This window comes from Erythrolamprus reginae, chromosome 2 (genome assembly GCF_031021105.1).
Source record: "Erythrolamprus reginae isolate rEryReg1 chromosome 2, rEryReg1.hap1, whole genome shotgun sequence".
In the NCBI taxonomy this organism is placed as follows: Eukaryota; Metazoa; Chordata; class Lepidosauria; order Squamata; family Dipsadidae; genus Erythrolamprus; species Erythrolamprus reginae.
In genome coordinates, this window is record NC_091951.1 from 44,901,738 (window position 1) to 44,921,543 (window position 19,806).

At 51.5% G+C, this 19,806-nt stretch overlaps 1 protein-coding gene across 3 annotated transcripts in view; it reads right to left on the reverse strand.

Annotated features, from left to right (window-relative positions):
• Nucleotides 1-19,806, reverse strand: part of LOC139160308 (uncharacterized) — a 57,127-nt gene that overhangs the window by 34,564 nt on the left and 2,757 nt on the right. Inside the window, exon 1 of one of the 3 annotated variants that reach the window (XM_070738040.1) lies at nucleotides 11,759-11,868. The exons of 1 other annotated variant lie outside the window; for it this stretch is intronic. In XM_070738040.1, the coding sequence (XP_070594141.1) occupies nucleotides 11,759-11,842 (84 nt within the window). In that variant the 5' untranslated portion in view covers nucleotides 11,843-11,868. Of the gene's footprint in view, nucleotides 1-11,339; nucleotides 11,552-11,758; nucleotides 11,869-19,806 lie in introns of those variants that run through there. One more of the 3 variants, XM_070738042.1, reaches the window with a different exon arrangement.

Here is a 19,806-nt window from a genome sequence, read left to right on the forward strand (position 1 = left end):
CCTGGGCAAACGCCCCCCTCGCCACAGCTGAAAGATGTTTCTCTAATGGGAGCTATGGATCGAGGAGGACGCCCAAGTTGCAGACAGACAGATAGAATTGTCCCTGGGAGGCAAAACCCACAGCCACTCCGTCTTATCAGGGTTAAGTTTGAGTCTGTTGACACCCATCCAGACTCCAACATGATAGCGATGTTCCAATATTCGAGGAGCTGCCACAGAGAGGAGGCAATCAAGCTATTTTTCCAAAGCATCTGAAGGCCAGACAAGGGATAATGAGCAAGGAGAGATTCAACCTGGAAATAAGGATAAATGTTCTGATAGGAAGAACAATGGGGCACGTACTTGTCCACCTGTCTGGGAAGAGTTTGATCTGGTGACACCTGATGAAGTGGACAAGGCCATTGGAGCTGTGAGTTCCGCCACCTGTTTACTGGATCCGTGTCCCTCCTGGTTGGTCTCGGCCAGCAGGGAGGTGACACGGAGCTGGGCCCAGGAGATTACCAACGCTTCCTTGGGGAGGGGAGTTTTTCCATCACTCTATAAAGAAGCGCTTGTGCGCCCCCTCCTCAAGAAGCCCTCCCTGGACCCAGCCGTACTCAACAACTATCATCCAGTCTCCAACCTTCCCTTTATGGGGAAGGTTGTTGAGAAGGTGGTGGCACTCCAGCTCCAGCGGTCCTTGGAAGAAGCCGATTATCTAGGTCCCCGGCAGTCGGGTTTCAGGCCCGGTTACAGCACGGAAACCGCTTTGGTCGCGTTGATGGATGATCTCTGGCGGATGGATGATCTCTGGCGGATGGATGATCTCAACCAAGGGAGCAGCTTTGCCTTCAGAAGTTGTGGGAGCTTTACCACTGGCAGCTTCCAACCCCTTGCCCAAGCAGACCCCACACCATTTCTGATAGATGACAGCCAGAAATGGGTGTGTAGGGTCTGCTTGGGCGAGGGGCTGGACTAGATGACCTACAAGGTCCCTTCCAATTCTGTTAATCTGTAGCTAAAGTCTACGGAGAGGGGTGGCATACAAATCTAATAAATAATAATAACAATAACAATAATAATAATAATAATAATAATAACAAAACAACAGCAACAACAATAACAACAATAATAATAATAATAAAGAAGAGAAGGGGAACCTATTTTCCCAAGCATCAGAAGGGAAGATAAGAAACAATGGATGGAAACTAGTCCACGAGAGAAGCAACCTGAAAAGGGGAAATTTCCTACCAGTGAGAACAAGTTTCAGAAGTTGTAGGTGCCCCATCACTGGAGATTTCTAAGAAAAGACTGGACAACTATGTGTCTAAAATGGTACAGGACAGTGATGGCGAGGCTTTTTCATCTTGCGTGCCAAAAAGCAGTGACAGCGAATCTTTTTTACCTCAGGTGCCGAAAGCCCATGTGCTATCATAGAAACATAGAAACATAGAAGACTGATGGCAGAAAAAGACCTCATGGTCCATCTAGTCTGCCCTTATACTATTTCCTGTATTTTATCTTACAATGGATATATGTTTATCCCAGGCATGTTTAAATTCAGTTACTGTAGATTTACCAACCACGTCTGCTGGAAGTTTGTTCCAAGGATCTACTACTCTTTCAGTAAAATAATATTTTCTCATGTTGCTTTTGATCTTTCCCCCAACTAACTTCAGATTGTGTCCCCTTGTTCTTGTGTTCACTTTCCTATTAAAAACACTTCCCTCCTGAACTTTATTTAACCCTTTAACATATTTAAATGTTTTGATCATGTCCCCCCTTTTCCTTCTGTCCTCCAGACTATACAGACGGAGTTCATTAAGTCTTTCCTTTCCTGCTTGTTATACCTCTAGCTATGCAGCTAAGCATCCTACTTGCTTTTCCTACCGCCCGACCACACTGCTCACCCATTTTCACTACCCCTAAACCCCTATCATGCGCACATGTGGGCCCATACACATAATTCAATGCCCCCCATGCATCCCACACCATTGTGACCTCCCCATAAGCTGCCCCGCCCCCTCACATGGATGTATGACCTCCCCGCTCCCCGAATTTGGGTGGAACTGGTAGGCCCGTTTTTTGCCCTCCCCAGTCTCCAAAGTCCCATTGGGATTGGTCGGCATAGAAGTCAAACAAATTAATTAAATTAAAGGTTTTCCTGGGGAGAGCGAGAACGCCCTTTGCCATCCCCCAAGGCCTTCTGAAGGCCGAAAACGCTCTCCAAGAGCCTCTGCGCAAGCCAAAAATCAGCTGGCTGGAGCATACATGCGCGCTGCAGCTGAGCTACGGCAATGGCTCGCGTGTCAGCATATATGGCTCAGTGTACCACCTGTGGCACCCATGCCATAGTTGCGTCATCATGGCAATAGAATGCATGGGTCAACCACAACCCCCACATGCGCCACATTGCACACTGAATTGAATTGATTAGATTTGTATGCTGCCCCTCTCCCAAGACTCGGGGCGGCTCACAACAAGACAGTAATACAATACAATACAAATCTAATGTTAAAATTTAAACTAAATTAAAATACATGTATAAAAAACCCATTAACTACACAGTCATACACACTCAGTCCAGCTGATCAATATAGAAGTCAGAGGGAAAAAAAGGGGGGGGGAGATTAATCCCCCCACGCCTGGTGGCAGAGATGCAGAGGGCGAGGAGGGTAGGGGCAGTTCGAATCTCTGGGTGGGGGAGTTGATTCCAGAGGGCCAGGGCAGCCACAGAGAAGGCTCTTCCCCTGGGTCCTGCCCCAGATGGCATTGTTAAGTCAACGGGACCTGGAGAAGGCGAGCTCTGTGGGACCTAATCGGCCCCTGGTATTTGTGCGGCAGAAGGCAGTCCCGTATGTATTCCAGTCCGATGCCATGTAGGGCATCCCCGTGCATCTCCCATTTTTCAGAACTTCTGGTTTGCCTGTTGGGCCATTTTTTGCACTCCAGAGGCTGAAAATCAGCTGGCCAGTGAGCGTATGCGCACTGGAGCTAACATAGGGCAATGCCTCATGTGCCCTCCGATACGGCTCCATGTGCCACCATTGGCACATGTATCATAGGTTCGCCATCACGCGTATAGTGACCTCCTGCTTGAGCAGGGGGTTGGATTAGAGCAGTGTTTCCCAACCTTGGACTTCAACTCCAACCTGGACTTCAACTCCCAGAATTCCCCAGCCAGCGAATGCTGGCTGGGGAATTCTGGGAGTTGAAGTCCAAATATCTTCAAGTTGCCAAGGTTGGGAAACACTGGATTAGAGGACCTCCAATATCCCTGCCAATTCTCTAATTCTGTTGTAATTCTAATTCATCATTATCTAAAATACTACATTTAATTTAACCAAGGCAGGAAGTATGGGTTCCAGTTGCTGACATACCTTGCTGTTCTAGGAATTGCCACTAAAGAGCAGCCTTTGCCAGGTCGATGCGCTCCAGCTCTGTTAGGCCGCAGATTTGGTTATCCCCATCCTAAGTAAATCACTGCTTTAAATATAGCATAAGCCATTAACAGGGTGTGTATGTGGGAGTAGGGCGGTGTTTTTAAAGAGGATTAGTCGTTGCCAAATCCATGCAAATTAGAATCAGCCCTATAACTCATGACAATTTAATATGGAAGCTCAGCATTCGTAGGACATCCTATGAATGTCATAATCCCTTCTCACATGTGTTTCTCATCACGGGTTATATCACCCTACTAGTCATCTTCCCAAGAGAAAACCAAGTCAAGTTGTAACTTGGAATCCCAGAATCAGAATACAGTGATACCTCGTCTTACGAACTTAATTCGTTCCGTGACCAGGTTCGTGAGATGAAAAGTTCATAAGACGAAGCAATTTTCCCCATAGGAATCAATGTAAAAGCAAATAATGCGTGCAACCCCATCCCAAAATCACCCCTTTTGCCTTGCACCGCTGGGAATCACCGCCTCCGGACTTCCGTTGCCAGCCGAAGCGCGGGGATTCCCCTGAGGCTCCCCTCGCTGGGAAACCCCACCTCCGGATGTCCATTGCCAGCCGAAGCAGCGCCGGCAAAAATGAAGGGATTCCCTTGATTTTTGCAGGCGCTGCTTTGGCAGCGAGGGGATCCTCAGGGGCATCCCCGCGTTTCGGCTGACAACAAAAGTCCAGAGGTGGGGCATCTCAGCGGCGGCGGCTCGGGTTCATAAGGTGAAAATAGTCCTTAAGAAGAAGCAAAAAAATCTTAAGCACCGGGTTTGTATCAGGAAAAGTTGGTTTGAAGAGGGGTTCGTAAGAAGAGATATCACTGTATGTCAAAAGACAGCGCCTCGGAGGTTTTTAACTTCCCATTGAAAGAATACACCGGCAGTGTTCCCTCTAATTTTTTTTCGGTGTGGGCGGAAAAGTATAGTGTCTGAGCAAAAAACATTTGACATATATATATATATATATATATATGTATGTATGTATGTATGTATGTATGTATGTATGTATGTATGTATGTATGTAGATTGTTCTGAGTTCGGGTTTTGCCCTGTGTAATATTTTGCATGTTTATGCGACGTTTCGGCGAAATCACATTCACCATCATCAGGCTGAAGTTTCCAAGCTTCGTGCTGTTGTAAAATGGAATGTTTGCAACTGTCATTTCTTCCTAGTATATATACAACAGCACGATTTCGCCGAAACGTCGCATAAACATGCAAAATATTACACAGGGCAAAACCCGAACTCAGAACAATCTACATACATATACCCGTGAAAATTTACGAAAACAAATATATATATATATATATATATATATATATATATATATATATATATATATAATGTTTTAGCTGATATATATATATTTCCCTTCTATTTTATTAAAAGAAATTAATAATAAAACAAAACCAAAATCTATTACTATTAAAACTAAAACAACCAGCAAAACCAAAAACAAAACTATTAATAAATCTATGCTTTAAAATCCACTTAAATAGTTGAGCTAGTTTCAAACTAGATTTTGATTTTCTTTCTCTCTTTCTTGCTCCCATTCTTTTTCTTTTTTTCCTTTCTTTCTCTCTTTTCCTCCCTCTCTTTTCTATCTGTTTCTGTCTCTTTTCCTCTCTTTCTCCCTCCCTCTCTTTCCCCCTTCTCTTCTTTCTCTCTCCCTCCCCCCCTCCATCCTTTTCAGAGGTGGGTTTTGAGGAGCTTGTGAAAGGCAAGGAGGGTGGGGGCAACCCTGACATCCAGGGGGAGTTTAGTGACCATTCAAAGTGACAACAGCACTGAAGTGAGCTATGTCCATTTTTCACACTTATGACTGTGTTCATTTCTGGAGTCCTCACCTACAAAAAGATATTGATAAAATTGAAGGGGTCCAAAAACGGGCTACAAAAATGGTGGAAGATCTTAAACATAAACCTGATCAGGAAAGACTTCATGAACTCAATCTGTATGGAGGACAGAAGGAAAAGGGGGGACATGATCAAAACATTTAAATATGTGAACGGGTTAAATAAGATCCAGGAGGGAAGTTTTTTAATAGGAAAGTGATCACAAGAACAAGGGGGCACAATCTGAGGTTACTTGGAGGGAAAGATCAAAAGCAACGTGAGATAATATTATTTTACTGAAAGAGTAGTAGATGCTTGGAACAAACTTCCAGCAGACGTGGTTGGTAAATCCACAGTTACTGAATTTAAACACACCTGGGATAAATATATATCCATCCTAAGATAAAATACAGGAAATAGTATAAGGACAGATTTGATGGACCATGAGGTCTTTTTCTGCTGCCAATCTTCTTTGTTTCTATGACAGCATCCCCATGATCATGGGATCAAAATTCAGACTCCTGCTAACAGGTTCATATTTATGACCGTCGCTGTGGCTCAGGGTCACATGATCTCCTTTTGCGACCTTCTGACCAGCAAAGTCAATGGGGAAACCAAATTCACTTAACAATGGGGCTACTAACTTGTCAGTTACAGTGATTCACTTAACAACTGCAGCAAGGGGGGGGATCGCAAAATGGGGCAACTCACAACAAATGTCTCACTTCACATAAAATTTTGTTGTTAAGTTGAGGACTACATGTACAGCGATTGATAATATTCATCCCTAGGAGCAAAAAGGGACCCTCCATTTACATGCTCCCAAATAATAAAATTCTGCAATCACTGAAGTGATAATATAGGTAGATATGGCGGGAGTCACGGGGCTAGCCGTTCTGGAGGAAAAAGAGATCGCTGCTTAATAGCAATCCCTTGTTCCGGTCCCGTGAACTCAAACCGGAGCCCTGGTGACGAGTGTAATCCGGGCCCTGGGCTCAAGCTGCTGCTACTCAATGCCAGATCGGTCGTGAATAAAGCTCTCCTCATCCGGGATCTGATCCTGGATGAGGAGGCCGATCTGGCATGTGTTACTGAAACCTGGCTGGGCCCAGAGGGAGGGGTGCCTCTCTCGGAAATATGTCCAGCCGGGTTTCAGATATGGCACCAGCCTCGACCCCAGGGAAGGGGGGGAGGAGTGGCTATTGTACCCAGGGAGAGCCTCCATCTGCGCAGACTCGTTGCTCCTGAGATCGCGGGTTGTGAGTCACTCCTTGTGAAGTTGGACTTAGGGGTTCAGGTGGGCTTGTTACTCACGTACCTGCCTCCCAGCTGCGTGTCAACAGCCCTGCCTGTGCTGCTCGAAGAGATGGCCGGGCTGGCGGTGGAGTTCCCCGGACTCATTGTCCTGGGGGACTTCAATCTGCCGTCACTCGGCGGTTCCTCAGGATTAGCACAGGAGTTCATGGCCACCATGACAGCCATGGACCTGACTCAAGTAGTTCAGGGTCCGACTCACGAGGGTGGACACACACCCGACATGGTATTCCTCTCGGAGCAATTGAATAGTGGTCTGAGACTAAGGGGCTTAGAAGCATTGCCTTTGTCATGGTCAGACCATTTTCTACTGCGGCTCAACTTCCTGGCTCCAATCCTCCCCCGCAGGGAGGCGGAACCGATTAGGAGGTTCCGCCCCAGACGCCTGATGGACCCTGAGGGCTTTCAGAAGGCGCTTGGGGTTTTACCAGATTCGCTCGTCCACAGCTCGGCAGAGTCTCTTGCTGAGGCCTGGAACAAGGCTGCAGCGGAGGCTCTTGACCAAATTGCGCCACTGCGACCTCTCTGTGGCACTAGACCCCGTAGAGCTCCATGGTTCAACGAGGAGCTCCTGGAGTTGAAACACCAGAAGAGACGTCTAGAGAAGCGATGGAGGAAGAGTAAGTCCGAATCCGACCGAACACTTGTAAGAGCTTTTATTAAGACTTACAAAGTGGCGCTCAAGGCGGCAAGATGCGCGTACCATGCCGCCTTGATTGCATCAGCGGAATCCCGCCCGGCTGCCCTGTTTAGGGTGACCCGCTCCCTTCTAAATCAGGGGGGAGTTGGGGAACCCTTGCAGGGCAGTGCTGAGGAATTTAACTCGTTTTTCGCTGATAAAGTCGCTCGGATCCGAGCGGAACTCGACTCCAATTGCATAGCAGTATCGGCTGACAATGAGTCTGTCTGGGAGGAGTTTGACTTGGTGACACCTGATGAAGTGGACAAGGCCATTGGAGCTGTGAGTTCTGCCACCTGCTTACTGGATCCGTGTCCCTCTTGGTTGGTTTCGGCCAGTCGAGAGGTGACACGGAGCTGGGTCCAGGAGATTGTCACCGCCTCCTTGGGGAGGGGGTCCTTCCTGGCTCCTTATAAGAAGGCACTTGTGCGCCCCCTCCTCAAGAAGCCTTCCCTGGACCCAGCCGTGCTTAATAACTACCGTCCAGTCTCCAACCTTCCCTTTATGGGGAAGGTTGTTGAGAAGGTGGTGGCGCTCCAACTCCAGCGGTCCTTGGAAGAAGCCGATTATCTAGGGCCTCAACAGTCGGGTTTCAGGCCTGGTTACAGCACGGAAACTGCTTTGGTCGCGTTGATGGATGATCTCTGGCGGGCCCGGGACAGGGGCTTGTCCTCTGTCCTGGTGCTTCTTGACCTCTCAGCGGCTTTCGATACCATCGACCATGGTATCCTTCTGCGCCGACTGGAAGGGTTGGGAGTGGGAGGCACTGTTCTCCAGTGGTTCTCCTCCTACCTCTCCGGTCGGTCGCAGTCGGTGTTAGTAGGGGGTCAGAGGTCGACCTCTAGGTTTCTCCCTTGTGGGGTACCTCAGGGGTCGGTCCTCTCCCCCCTGCTATTTAATATCTACATGAAACCGCTGGGTGAGATCATCCAAGGGCATGGGGTGAGGTATCATCAATATGCGGATGATACCCAATTGTACATCTCCACCCCATGTCCAGTCAGCGAAGCAGTGGAAGTGATGTGCCGGTGCCTGGAGGCTGTTGGGGACTGGATGGGTGTCAACAAACTCAAACTCAATCCAGACAAGACGGAGTGGCTGTGGGTGTTGCCTCCCAAGGACAATTTCATCTGTCCGTCCATTACCCTGGGGGGGGAACTACTGACCCCCTCAGAGAGGGTGCGCAACTTGGGCGTCTTCCTCGACCCACAGCTGACATTGGAACATCATCTTTCGGCTGTGGCAAGGAGGGCGTTTGCCCAGGTTCGCCTGGTGCACCAGTTGCGGCCCTATTTGGACAGGGAGTCATTGCTCACAGTCACTCATGCCCTTATCACCTCGAGGTTCGATTACTGCAACGCTCTCTACATGGGGCTACCTCTGAAAAGTGTTCGGAAACTTCAGATCGTGCAGAACGCAGCCGCGAGAGCCATCGTGGGGCTTCCCAGATTCGCCCACATTTCTACAACACTCCATGGCCTGCATTGGCTGCCGATCAGTTTCCGGTCACAATTCAAAGTGTTGGTCATGACCTTTAAAGCCCTACATGGCATTGGACCAGAATACCTCCGGAACCGCCTACTACCGCACGAATCCCAGCGGCCGATAAGGTCCCACAGAGTTGGCCTTCTCCGGGTCCCGTCGACTAAACAATGTCGTCTGGCGGGCCCCAGGGGAAGAGCCTTCTCTGTGGCGGCCCCAGCCCTCTGGAATCAACTCCCCCCGGAGATTAGAACTGCTCCCACCCTCCTTGTCTTCCGTAAACTACTTAAGACCCATCTATACCGCCAGGCATGGGGGACTTGAGACACCTCTCCCCCAGGCTTATTATAATTTATGTTTGGTATGTATGTGCTGTTTGGTTTTTTAAATTGATAGGGTTTTTAGTTTTTTCTTAATATTAGATTTGTGCCTGTACAATATTGTTTTATCACTTGTTGTGAGCCGCCCCGAGTCTTCGGAGAGGGGCGGCATACAAATCTAATAAATTATTATTATTATTATTATTATTATTATTATTATTATTATTAATATAGTCTAGTCCAGTGGTTCTCAACCTTTCTAATGCCGCGACCCCTTAATACAGTTCCTCATGTTGTGGTGACCCCCAACCATAAGTCTAGCGCCAACAGAGAATTTTATTATTTTTTTAAGCTGATTGGCAGGAAGGTCAGAGAGACACCCCCACTGTAAACGCCTGATTGGTCGGATTGTAAAAATATATTCCAAGGCGCCGGAATATAAGCTTTAGTTCCTAAAAATATGGGAAATTTGTCTTTTTCCTTGGTCTTAGGCAGCCCCTGTGAAACGGTCGTTCGACCCACAAGGGGATCCCAGCCCCCTGGTTGAGAACCACTGATCTAGTCAGTGGCACCAGCATAATAAAATCTTACACCAACTCTAGAAAGTTAAGAATGGGCACAACTCCATTGGCCTATTGTAAGGTTTAAAAGAAACCTAGCTGTCTTCCAGAGTGTAGAGTGCTGAATGTGCTAAATTATCTTATTTTTTTAGTATTAGTATTAACTATAATAGTATTAACTATATTTAGTATTAATTACTGTATATGGTTTATTATTGACTATATGTTTAGTATTTACTATATGGTTTATTATCTCAAAGACTGTGCATATTTGTTTTGGATATTATTGTTTTAAACATTTTTATTGTTTTTGTTGTGTTTGTCGTTTTGAAATGGTAAGCTGCCCAGAGTTAAACCAACTGGCTTGTAGCAGTTTTTTTAACACAACCCACCCACCTCCAACCTAAACTTATGCAGAGAGCCAGTTTGATGTAGAGCAACTCCTGGTCATGGATGGTTCGGAACCGGGTCACACAAGTGATGTGCAGTCTGTGTGCATGCACAGCTCCCGTTGTGCAACTGCCGGCCGCTCGCACAGTTCTACTTGTGCAACTGGCGGCTGCTCATACTCACTCACGAAACCCCATTTGTGTGAGTGGCGCTCGAGTGTGCCCCTCCCAGTTACAAAGAACCATCCCGTCCCCCACATGTGTACACACCTGGCCACCAAGCCGGAAAGGTTTGGGACCAACACTGGTGCAGAGGTTAAGGCATCAGGCTAGAATATAGGAGCCCTAGGCAATAGAGGCGGCACATGAACATCCGTTTCAATAACCACCGATACACTTGGCATCCATGAATCTGTCTAATCCTGCCTTGAAGCTATCCAGGCTGACAGCTGTCACAACCTCTTCTGGAAGTGAATGCCATAAACCGATGACTCTCTGGGTGAAGAAATATTTCCCTGTATTTGTCCTCGCTTTCTTACCTATGAGCTTTAGGGAGTGCCCCCTCGTCCTAGTGTTGTGTGATAAGAGAAAAGAATTCTTCTCTATCCACCTTTTCTATCCCATGCATAATTTTATACACTTCTGTCAAGTCACCCTTTAAACGCCGTCTTTCAAGGCGGAAAAGACCAAGGCGTTGCAACCTGGTTTCATAAGGGAGGCTGATATGAACATAAGTGCACTAGCCTGCCTTTCGTCCCCTGTCCAATTGTCTCTCCTTATCTCATATATCATATATCTTTTCTTCCTTCATATATCTTCTCCTCTATTTTTATATCTTCTCTTTATATATAATACTTCATGTCTATTCTCTTCAATATGTATTGTGTATTGGACAAAATAAACAAACAAACAAACATGGTTTGCTGCCAGCATCCTAGGTATCAACCTAGTTTCTTAAAATATATGATATTTCGAGTAGCACAATTTTTTGCAGTTGCGCTGGTGATTGCAGGAAGCTGCAATTTCTTGATGTATTTCATGAAATTCTTAGATAAAGTGTCCCAATGACAATGGATATCACGGTTACATGTTTCATCCATAGCCATGTAGTTTCAATGGACAGGTCATGATATTTTGTAATTTTTTACTACTACTACTACTACTACTACTACTACTACATTGTTGTTGTTATTATTATTTTCACAGAAAACAGTAATACACAGCAAACATTGATATGCTGGATTACTGTGTATGATTATTAAAATTATTATTCACGCATAAGCTTCTCCTAAAGGCCATAACCACAATCCCCGCTTCCGTGGGAAGGATGCTTACTTGAGCATTTTATATCAGGAGTCCGCCGCTGATTTTCCCACGTGATGCCAAAAACAGACCTTTTCTCACGTTTTCCCCCGGTAAGTCTTTACAAAGATCCCTTTTAAGTTTACACGACGGCTAATTATAACTCGATCTCCTCCCCGTACAAAGCGGCGTGGGCCAATCTATGAGCGGAGTGTGTTGTTACGCAAGGCGCTTAGCATGATCCCTAACGATTTAAAACTAAGCACGAAGAGGGGTAACAAACGCAATCTCATTTAAAAATAAATAAATTCCCACCGCGCGGAATGGGTGGGTGGGGAGGAAAAAGAGACCACCAGAAGATCCCTGAAAGGAGACCTTTCGCGTGCTGCGTCGACTTAATTCCCCTGGGAAGGATCTTTGGGGTTTCAGCTTCTGCTCTTTTGCTCTCCTACCTTTTCTTTTCCTACCCCCCCAAAAGAGCCGAGACCCAGCTCGCCTTCTGCTCGGAGAAAAGGATCCCTCTTGTAATCCCGCATGTAACATTACCATATATCCAACACCCGGCTTCTCACTTCCTCTCCCGAGATCTCTCCAGGATCCAGAGTAACCAGAGTAACTCCCGTTCCTAGAGAGTCCCCCGGCTTTGGACTTCCTATTTCGAAGCCGACGAGCGTAGCGCCCTCTAGTGATTGGAGTGTGTTTGCTCGATGGGCAAGCTACAAGTTTTCGCCAAAATGCTTTTTCAGGAGGCAAGCATTTGGATTTTTCTTTCTTTCTTTCTTTCTTTCTTTTTCTTTCTCTCTGTCTCTCTTTTTCTTTCTTTTGAAGACATTTCGCTTCTCATCCAAGAAGCTTCTTCACCTCTGACGGGATTGTGGGGAATGGAAGGATTTATATTCCTTGGTCGACTCATGTGCACACTTTTTAGAAGCCCTTGGTGCTCAATAGTTCTGCTGGTTCCCTTAGTCTGCATTTTTTTCTCTGGAAATCCATGTTTGTTTGTTTGTATATATATATATAATAATTTTAAAAATTCAGCAAAAACATGTGATATACAGAACAAGGCCGAAATGGTACCATCCTAGTCTCCCTTAATTTTAAAATTTCAGCTAAAAACATTGTGTGTGTGTGTGTGTGTGTGTGTTTTCGTAGATTTTCACGGGTACAGGTATGACGGTCTTGGTATATTCGGGTTTCTTCCCGTGTAGGATTTGGAAATTTCTGGCAATGTTTCGACGAGGTCCCACTCGTCATCTTCAGGCTGGTGTTTCTGTCCTTGTTCTAGGGCGAACACAGCAAGACCTGAGCTGCCTTCCTTCTATAAATACTGGTGGCTGGGTGTGGTTTGATGGCTCAGCAATTGCCTGCTGTGTAGAAACTTCCTGGTGAGTCAGTGGGGTAACACCTGGGGTCGTTGATGTAACTGAGGCATGCTGATTAGTTAATGGTTGTGGATTAGGCGTGATATCCTGAGTAGTTGGAGCTTGCAGGCTACTTGATTGTTTTGCAATGTGTGTTCTGAGTCTGTTTTCAGTTTCTATGGCTGGGATATGTTTGAGGGAGACTAGGATAGCACTGTTCTGGCCTCATCAGCTAGCCATACCCTTACTGGGATTTGATCCTGCAGCTTCTGCCTTGTGAATTAACCTCTAGGCTACAGCATCCAATCCCTTCAGCTCTGTACCAGGGAAGGATTACATGTTTTTTTTGTGTCGAATCACCCTGGTATATTGAAGGAACATCACAGCTCCTTTTTTGCCTCTCGGCCCAACCCTAACTCCCTAAGGACTCTGGGTGACTTACAACAATAAAAATTACATATGTAAAAAACAGTTTCAAAGATAATTTAAGCAGTTTAAAAGATAGATTAAAACCCATTAAAAAGAATACTCCTGCATACTCCCGAACCATTCAAAGGTTGTTCATCCCAAATTCCATATCTAAAAGTCTATGGAGATTATCACAGTCGCCCAGGTTGTCCCGTGATGCTTTTTTCAGGAGGCCACCGGACTTTATTTTTCCTTTGAAGACATTTCCCTTCTCTTCCTAGAAGCTTCCTCAGCTCTTCTTGGATGAGAAGAGAAATGTCTTCAAAGAAAAAAGCACCTTTGGGAGTCCTCAAGAAGTAGTTATTGTGGGGAAAACAGGAGGAGGAAACAAGAATTGATACATTTGCCTCCTTGAGTTATTTATAAACAGTAATAAAAGACAGGATAAAAATAGCATATCCTCCTATCATTGCTGGGTCCAGCCTCTGGATATGGACTGGGCAAGCTTTTCATTCCCTTGACTTCAGTCTTCTCTCTGACTAACAACTGGGCTGACTGCCCTGGTAGGTGAAATGTGCCCTGTTATGGGCATGCTATACGCAGTGTTTTTCAACCAGTGTGCCGTGGCACACTAGTGTGCCATGAGACATGGTCAGGTGTGCCGTGGGGAAATTAAACCATGGCCAGCGTGCTGAATATGGCCCGCAGAGGCCATTTATCCAGCCCACCGCCAGCCGTCTCCATCTGAACATAAACATTCCCCTCACAATCCCTCCAGCTATCAGCGACAGGAAGAGTGGAGGCACAGGGAATGCTCACTGACCAATCACCTTCTAGGATTCACCCCAACCATTAGCAATGAACCAATAGCAGGCTGCCTCTCATCCACACCCAGGAAGGTCCCCGCTCAGGCTGCCGCACACTTATCATTGTGTGGCTGTGGCGAGTAGTTGAAGCTGCTACTCCTCCCCATGGTCCCGATTTCCAATCGTGGTTTAAAGCTAATGTTTTCTGATCTTCCTTTGGACAGTTTATGGTTATCTGTCGCCAAAGAGTTCCCCATTCTGGCCAACAAAGATTGCTCCTGTTTTCAACCACATATCTATGTGAGCTGAGCTTCTCAAGTTTGACTGCGATAAAAACTAAAAACAGAGAGAGACTGAGAACTTTATTTATTTATTTACTTATTTACTTACTTACTTACTTACTTACTTACTTACTTACTTACTTACTTATTTATTTATTTATTTACTTATTTATTTATTTTGTCCAATACACAATGAGGGTTTTAGTGGGTATATATCTATATACACATAGTAAAATACATGATGAAGGTTATAGAGGAGATACTCATAGTAAAATATATCTAAGAAATAATAGAAAAGAAGATAAAGTAATAGAACATATCAATGAAAGAATAGAAGAAGAGATACAGTGATCCCCCGTTTATTGCGTCCCCAACCATTGCGAACAGGGTACTTCGCTATTTTTCAACCCGGAAGTCAAAAATACCATCTACGCATGCGTGCCGGGCACGCATGCGTAGATGGCAGCGGCTTCCCTGGGTCTTCCCCCTCTTGCTGGCGTCAGCGAGGAGTTTCCCCACCGCCCACGCAAACTCCTCGCTGCCGCTCGCCCGCCCTTCGCCTGCCCACGCCGTTCGCTCCCCCCTCTTGCTGTCGGGAGGGCGAGAAGCCCTCCCCAGCACCCGCTCGCCCGCCCTTCGCCCTGGCGGAGAAATTCCAGCCCCCACCTGGTCCCGCCCGATCCTCCTCCCTGAGGCAGCTCGCCCTCCCATGGCCGCTTCCTCCACCCTCTATTGCAAGCCTCTCTCCTCCCATATTCTGCCCCCCTCCCAGCTTCCAAGCCGCATTCGCCTTCCTCCGCCACCACCAGCATCCAGCTCCCGGCCAAGCAGCCAGGAAAGCCGAGCCGGGCGTGGCTGGGAACATCGGCGCGGGAGGCAGGAGACGGCCGCCGTCACCGCCATACGCGGCTCGGCTTCCCTGGCTGCTGCTCCGGTCGCCCGATCCGTCTCCTGCCTCCCGTGCCGATGTTCCCTGCCAAGCCTGGCTCGGATTCCCTGGCTGCTTGGTCGGGGGGGGGGGGGCTCGGCCGAAAGGAGCTGGAGACGCAGAGCTGAACACACCCCTTCATCCCCAAAGGCCGGCCTTTTTGTCTGGGAGGGAAGATGACGTGCCGGTGGCACAGGGGCGAGGGGCGGGAGGCAAATCGCTGCGTCTCCAGCCCCTTTTGGCCGACCCCCCCCCCCTCTGGCCAAGCAGCCAGGGAAGCCGAACTGGGCTTGGCGGGGAACATCGGCACGGGAGGCAGCTTCTGCCGGACATGGGCAATGGGCGGGACAGAGAAGCGGGGAGAATCAGGAGGCTCCTTTGGCAGCTGGGGGCTGCCTGGCTTTGTTGTTTTGGCTGCAGCGGGTGCCAGGCAGCCTCCAGCCGCCAAAGGAACCTCCTGATTCTTCCCGCTTCTCTGTCCCGCCCATTGCCCGTGTCCGGCAGAAGCTGCTGCCTTATTGCTCTTTGCCGGCGGGATGCAAAGTGCTGGGGTGGGAGGGTGTCCTGACAGCCCCCCCACCCATATGCTTCGCCTCCCGCCGGGCAAGAGCGCTCGGGTGGCAACTTCTTCTAGATACGGGCGATGTCCACGCTCTCTCTCGGCGCTTTCGAGCCGAGTCCGTGAGCGAGTTCGCTCCCGGACTCGGCTCGAAGGCGGCGAGAGACAGCGCCAGGAACGGGCCTGTCCACGCTCTCTCTCGCCGCTTTCGAGCCGAGTCCGTGAGCGAGTTCGCTCCCGGACTCGGCTCGAAGGCGGCGAGAGACAGCGCCAGGAACGGGCCTGTCCACGCTCTCTCTCGCCGCTTTCGAGCCGAGTCCGTGAGCGAGTTCGCTCCCGGACTCGGCTCGAAGGCGGCGAGAGACAGCGCCAGGAACGGGCCTGTCAACGCTCTCTCTCGCCGCTTTCGAGCCGAGTCCGTGAGCGAGTTCGCTCCCGGACTCGGCTCGAAGGCGGCGAGAGACAGCGCCAGGAACGGGCCTGTCAACGCTCTCTCTCGCCGCTTTCGAGCCGAGTCCGTGAGCGAGTTCGCTCCCGGACTCGGCTCGAAGGCGGCGAGAGAGAGCGCCAGGAACGGGCCTGTCAACGCTCTCTCTCGCCGCTTTCGAGCCGAGTCCGTGAGCGAGTTCGCTCCCGGACTCGGCTCGAAGGCGGCGAGAGACAGCGCCAGGAACGGGCCTGTCAACGCTCTCTCTCGGCGCTTTCGAGCCGAGTCCGTGAGCGAGTTCGCTCCCGGAATCGGCTCGAAGGCGGCGAGAGACAGCGCCAGGAACGGGCCTGTCAACGCTCTCTCTCGCCGCTTTCGAGCCGAGTCCGTGAGCGAGTTCGCTCCCGGACTCGGCTCGAAGGCGGCGAGAGACAGCGCCAGGAACGGGCCTGTCAACGCTCTCTCTCGCCGCTTTCGAGCCGAGTCCGTGAGCGAGTTCGCTCCCGGACTCGGCTCGAAGGCGGCGAGAGAGAGCGCCAGGAACGGGCCTGTCAACGCTCTCTCTCGCCGCTTTCGAGCCGAGTCCGTGAGCGAGTTCGCTCCCGGACTCGGCTCGAAGGCGGCGAGAGAGAGCGCCAGGAACGGGCCTGTCAACGCTCTCTCTCGCCGCTTTCGAGCCGAGTCCGTGAGCGAGTTCGCTCCCGGACTCGGCTCGAAGGCGGCGAGAGACAGCGCCAGGAACGGGCCTGTCAACGCTCTCTCTCGCCGCTTTCGAGCCGAGTCCGTGAGCGAGTTCGCTCCCGGAATCGGCTCGAAGGCGGCGAGAGACAGCGCCAGGAACGGGCCTGTCAACGCTCTCTCTCGGCGCTTTCGAGCCGAGTCCGTGAGCGAGTTCGCTCCCGGAATCGGCTCGAAAGCGCCGAGAGACAGCGCCCCCCGGACCCCCAACCCGGGTTTGGGGGGCTGCTAGGAAGCCCTCCATGCCGGCGGCAAACAGCCGCGCCGCCCCCAATCTTCGGCTCCTCGCTAGCGCTGTGGGAGTAAAAACACCATCTGCACATGCGCAGACGGTGTTTTTACTTCCGCATCGCTACTTCGCGAAAACCCGCTCGTTGCGGGGGCTCCTGGAACGGAACCCTCGCAACGAGCGGGGGATCACTGTACTTCGCTATTTTTCAACCCGGAAGTCAAAAATACCATCTACGCATGCGTGCCGGGCACGCATGCGTAGATGGCAGCGGCTTCCCTGGGTCTTCCCCCTCTTGCTGGCGTCAGCGAGGAGTTTCCCCACCGCCCACGCAAACTCCTCGCTGCCGCTCGCCCGCCCTTCGCCTGCCCACGCCGTTCGCTCCCCCCTCTTGCTGTCGGGAGGGCGAGAAGCCCTCCCCAGCACCCGCTCGCCCGCCCTTCGCCCTGGCGGAGAAATTCCAGCCCCCACCTGGTCCCGCCCGATCCTCCTCCCTGAGGCAGCTCGCCCTCCCATGGCCGCTTCCTCCACCCTCTATTGCAAGCCTCTCTCCTCCCATATTCTGCCCCCCTCCCAGCTTCCAAGCCGCATTCGCCTTCCTCCGCCACCACCAGCATCCAGCTCCCGGCCAAGCAGCCAGGAAAGCCGAGCCGGGCGTGGCTGGGAACATCGGCGCGGGAGGCAGGAGACGGCCGCCGTCACCGCCATACGCGGCTCGGCTTCCCTGGCTGCTGCTCCGGTCGCCCGATCCGTCTCCTGCCTCCCGTGCCGATGTTCCCTGCCAAGCCTGGCTCGGATTCCCTGGCTGCTTGGTCGGGGGGGGGGGCTCGGCCGAAAGGAGCTGGAGACGCAGAGCTGAACACACCCCTTCATCCCCAAAGGCCGGCCTTTTTGTCTGGGAGGGAAGATGACGTGCCGGTGGCACAGGGGCGAGGGGCGGGAGGCAAATCGCTGCGTCTCCAGCCCCTTTTGGCCGACCCCCCCCCCTCCGGCCAAGCAGCCAGGGAAGCCGAACTGGGCTTGGCGGGGAACATCGGCACGGGAGGCAGCTTCTGCCGGACATGGGCAATGGGCGGGACAGAGAAGCGGGGAGAATCAGGAGGCTCCTTTGGCAGCTGGGGGCTGCCTGGCTTTGTTGTTTTGGCTGCAGCGGGTGCCAGGCAGCCTCCAGCCGCCAAAGGAACCTCCTGATTCTTCCCGCTTCTCTGTCCCGCCCATTGCCCGTGTCCGGCAGAAGCTGCTGCCTTATTGCTCTTTGCCGGCGGGATGCAAAGTGCTGGGGTGGGAGGGTGTCCTGACAGCCCCCCCACCCATATGCTTCGCCTCCCGCCGGGCAAGAGCGCTCGGGTGGCAACTTCTTCTAGATACGGGCGATGTCCACGCTCTCTCTCGGCGCTTTCGAGCCGAGTCCGTGAGCGAGTTCGCTCCCGGACTCGGCTCGAAGGCGGCGAGAGACAGCGCCAGGAACGGGCCTGTCCACGCTCTCTCTCGCCGCTTTCGAGCCGAGTCCGTGAGCGAGTTCGCTCCCGGACTCGGCTCGAAGGCGGCGAGAGACAGCGCCAGGAACGGGCCTGTCCACGCTCTCTCTCGCCGCTTTCGAGCCGAGTCCGTGAGCGAGTTCGCTCCCGGACTCGGCTCGAAGGCGGCGAGAGACAGCGCCAGGAACGGGCCTGTCAACGCTCTCTCTCGCCGCTTTCGAGCCGAGTCCGTGAGCGAGTTCGCTCCCGGACTCGGCTCGAAGGCGGCGAGAGACAGCGCCAGGAACGGGCCTGTCAACGCTCTCTCTCGCCGCTTTCGAGCCGAGTCCGTGAGCGAGTTCGCTCCCGGACTCGGCTCGAAGGCGGCGAGAGAGAGCGCCAGGAACGGGCCTGTCAACGCTCTCTCTCGCCGCTTTCGAGCCGAGTCCGTGAGCGAGTTCGCTCCCGGACTCGGCTCGAAGGCGGCGAGAGACAGCGCCAGGAACGGGCCTGTCAACGCTCTCTCTCGGCGCTTTCGAGCCGAGTCCGTGAGCGAGTTCGCTCCCGGAATCGGCTCGAAGGCGGCGAGAGACAGCGCCAGGAACGGGCCTGTCAACGCTCTCTCTCGCCGCTTTCGAGCCGAGTCCGTGAGCGAGTTCGCTCCCGGACTCGGCTCGAAGGCGGCGAGAGACAGCGCCAGGAACGGGCCTGTCAACGCTCTCTCTCGCCGCTTTCGAGCCGAGTCCGTGAGCGAGTTCGCTCCCGGACTCGGCTCGAAGGCGGCGAGAGAGAGCGCCAGGAACGGGCCTGTCAACGCTCTCTCTCGCCGCTTTCGAGCCGAGTCCGTGAGCGAGTTCGCTCCCGGACTCGGCTCGAAGGCGGCGAGAGAGAGCGCCAGGAACGGGCCTGTCAACGCTCTCTCTCGCCGCTTTCGAGCCGAGTCCGTGAGCGAGTTCGCTCCCGGACTCGGCTCGAAGGCGGCGAGAGACAGCGCCAGGAACGGGCCTGTCAACGCTCTCTCTCGGCGCTTTCGAGCCGAGTCCGTGAGCGAGTTCGCTCCCGGAATCGGCTCGAAGGCGGCGAGAGACAGCGCCAGGAACGGGCCTGTCAACGCTCTCTCTCGGCGCTTTCGAGCCGAGTCCGTGAGCGAGTTCGCTCCCGGAATCGGCTCGAAAGCGCCGAGAGACAGCGCCCCCCGGACCCCCAACCCGGGTTTGGGGGGCTGCTAGGAAGCCCTCCATGCCGGCGGCAAACAGCCGCGCCGCCCCCAATCTTCGGCTCCTCGCTAGCGCTGTGGGAGTAAAAA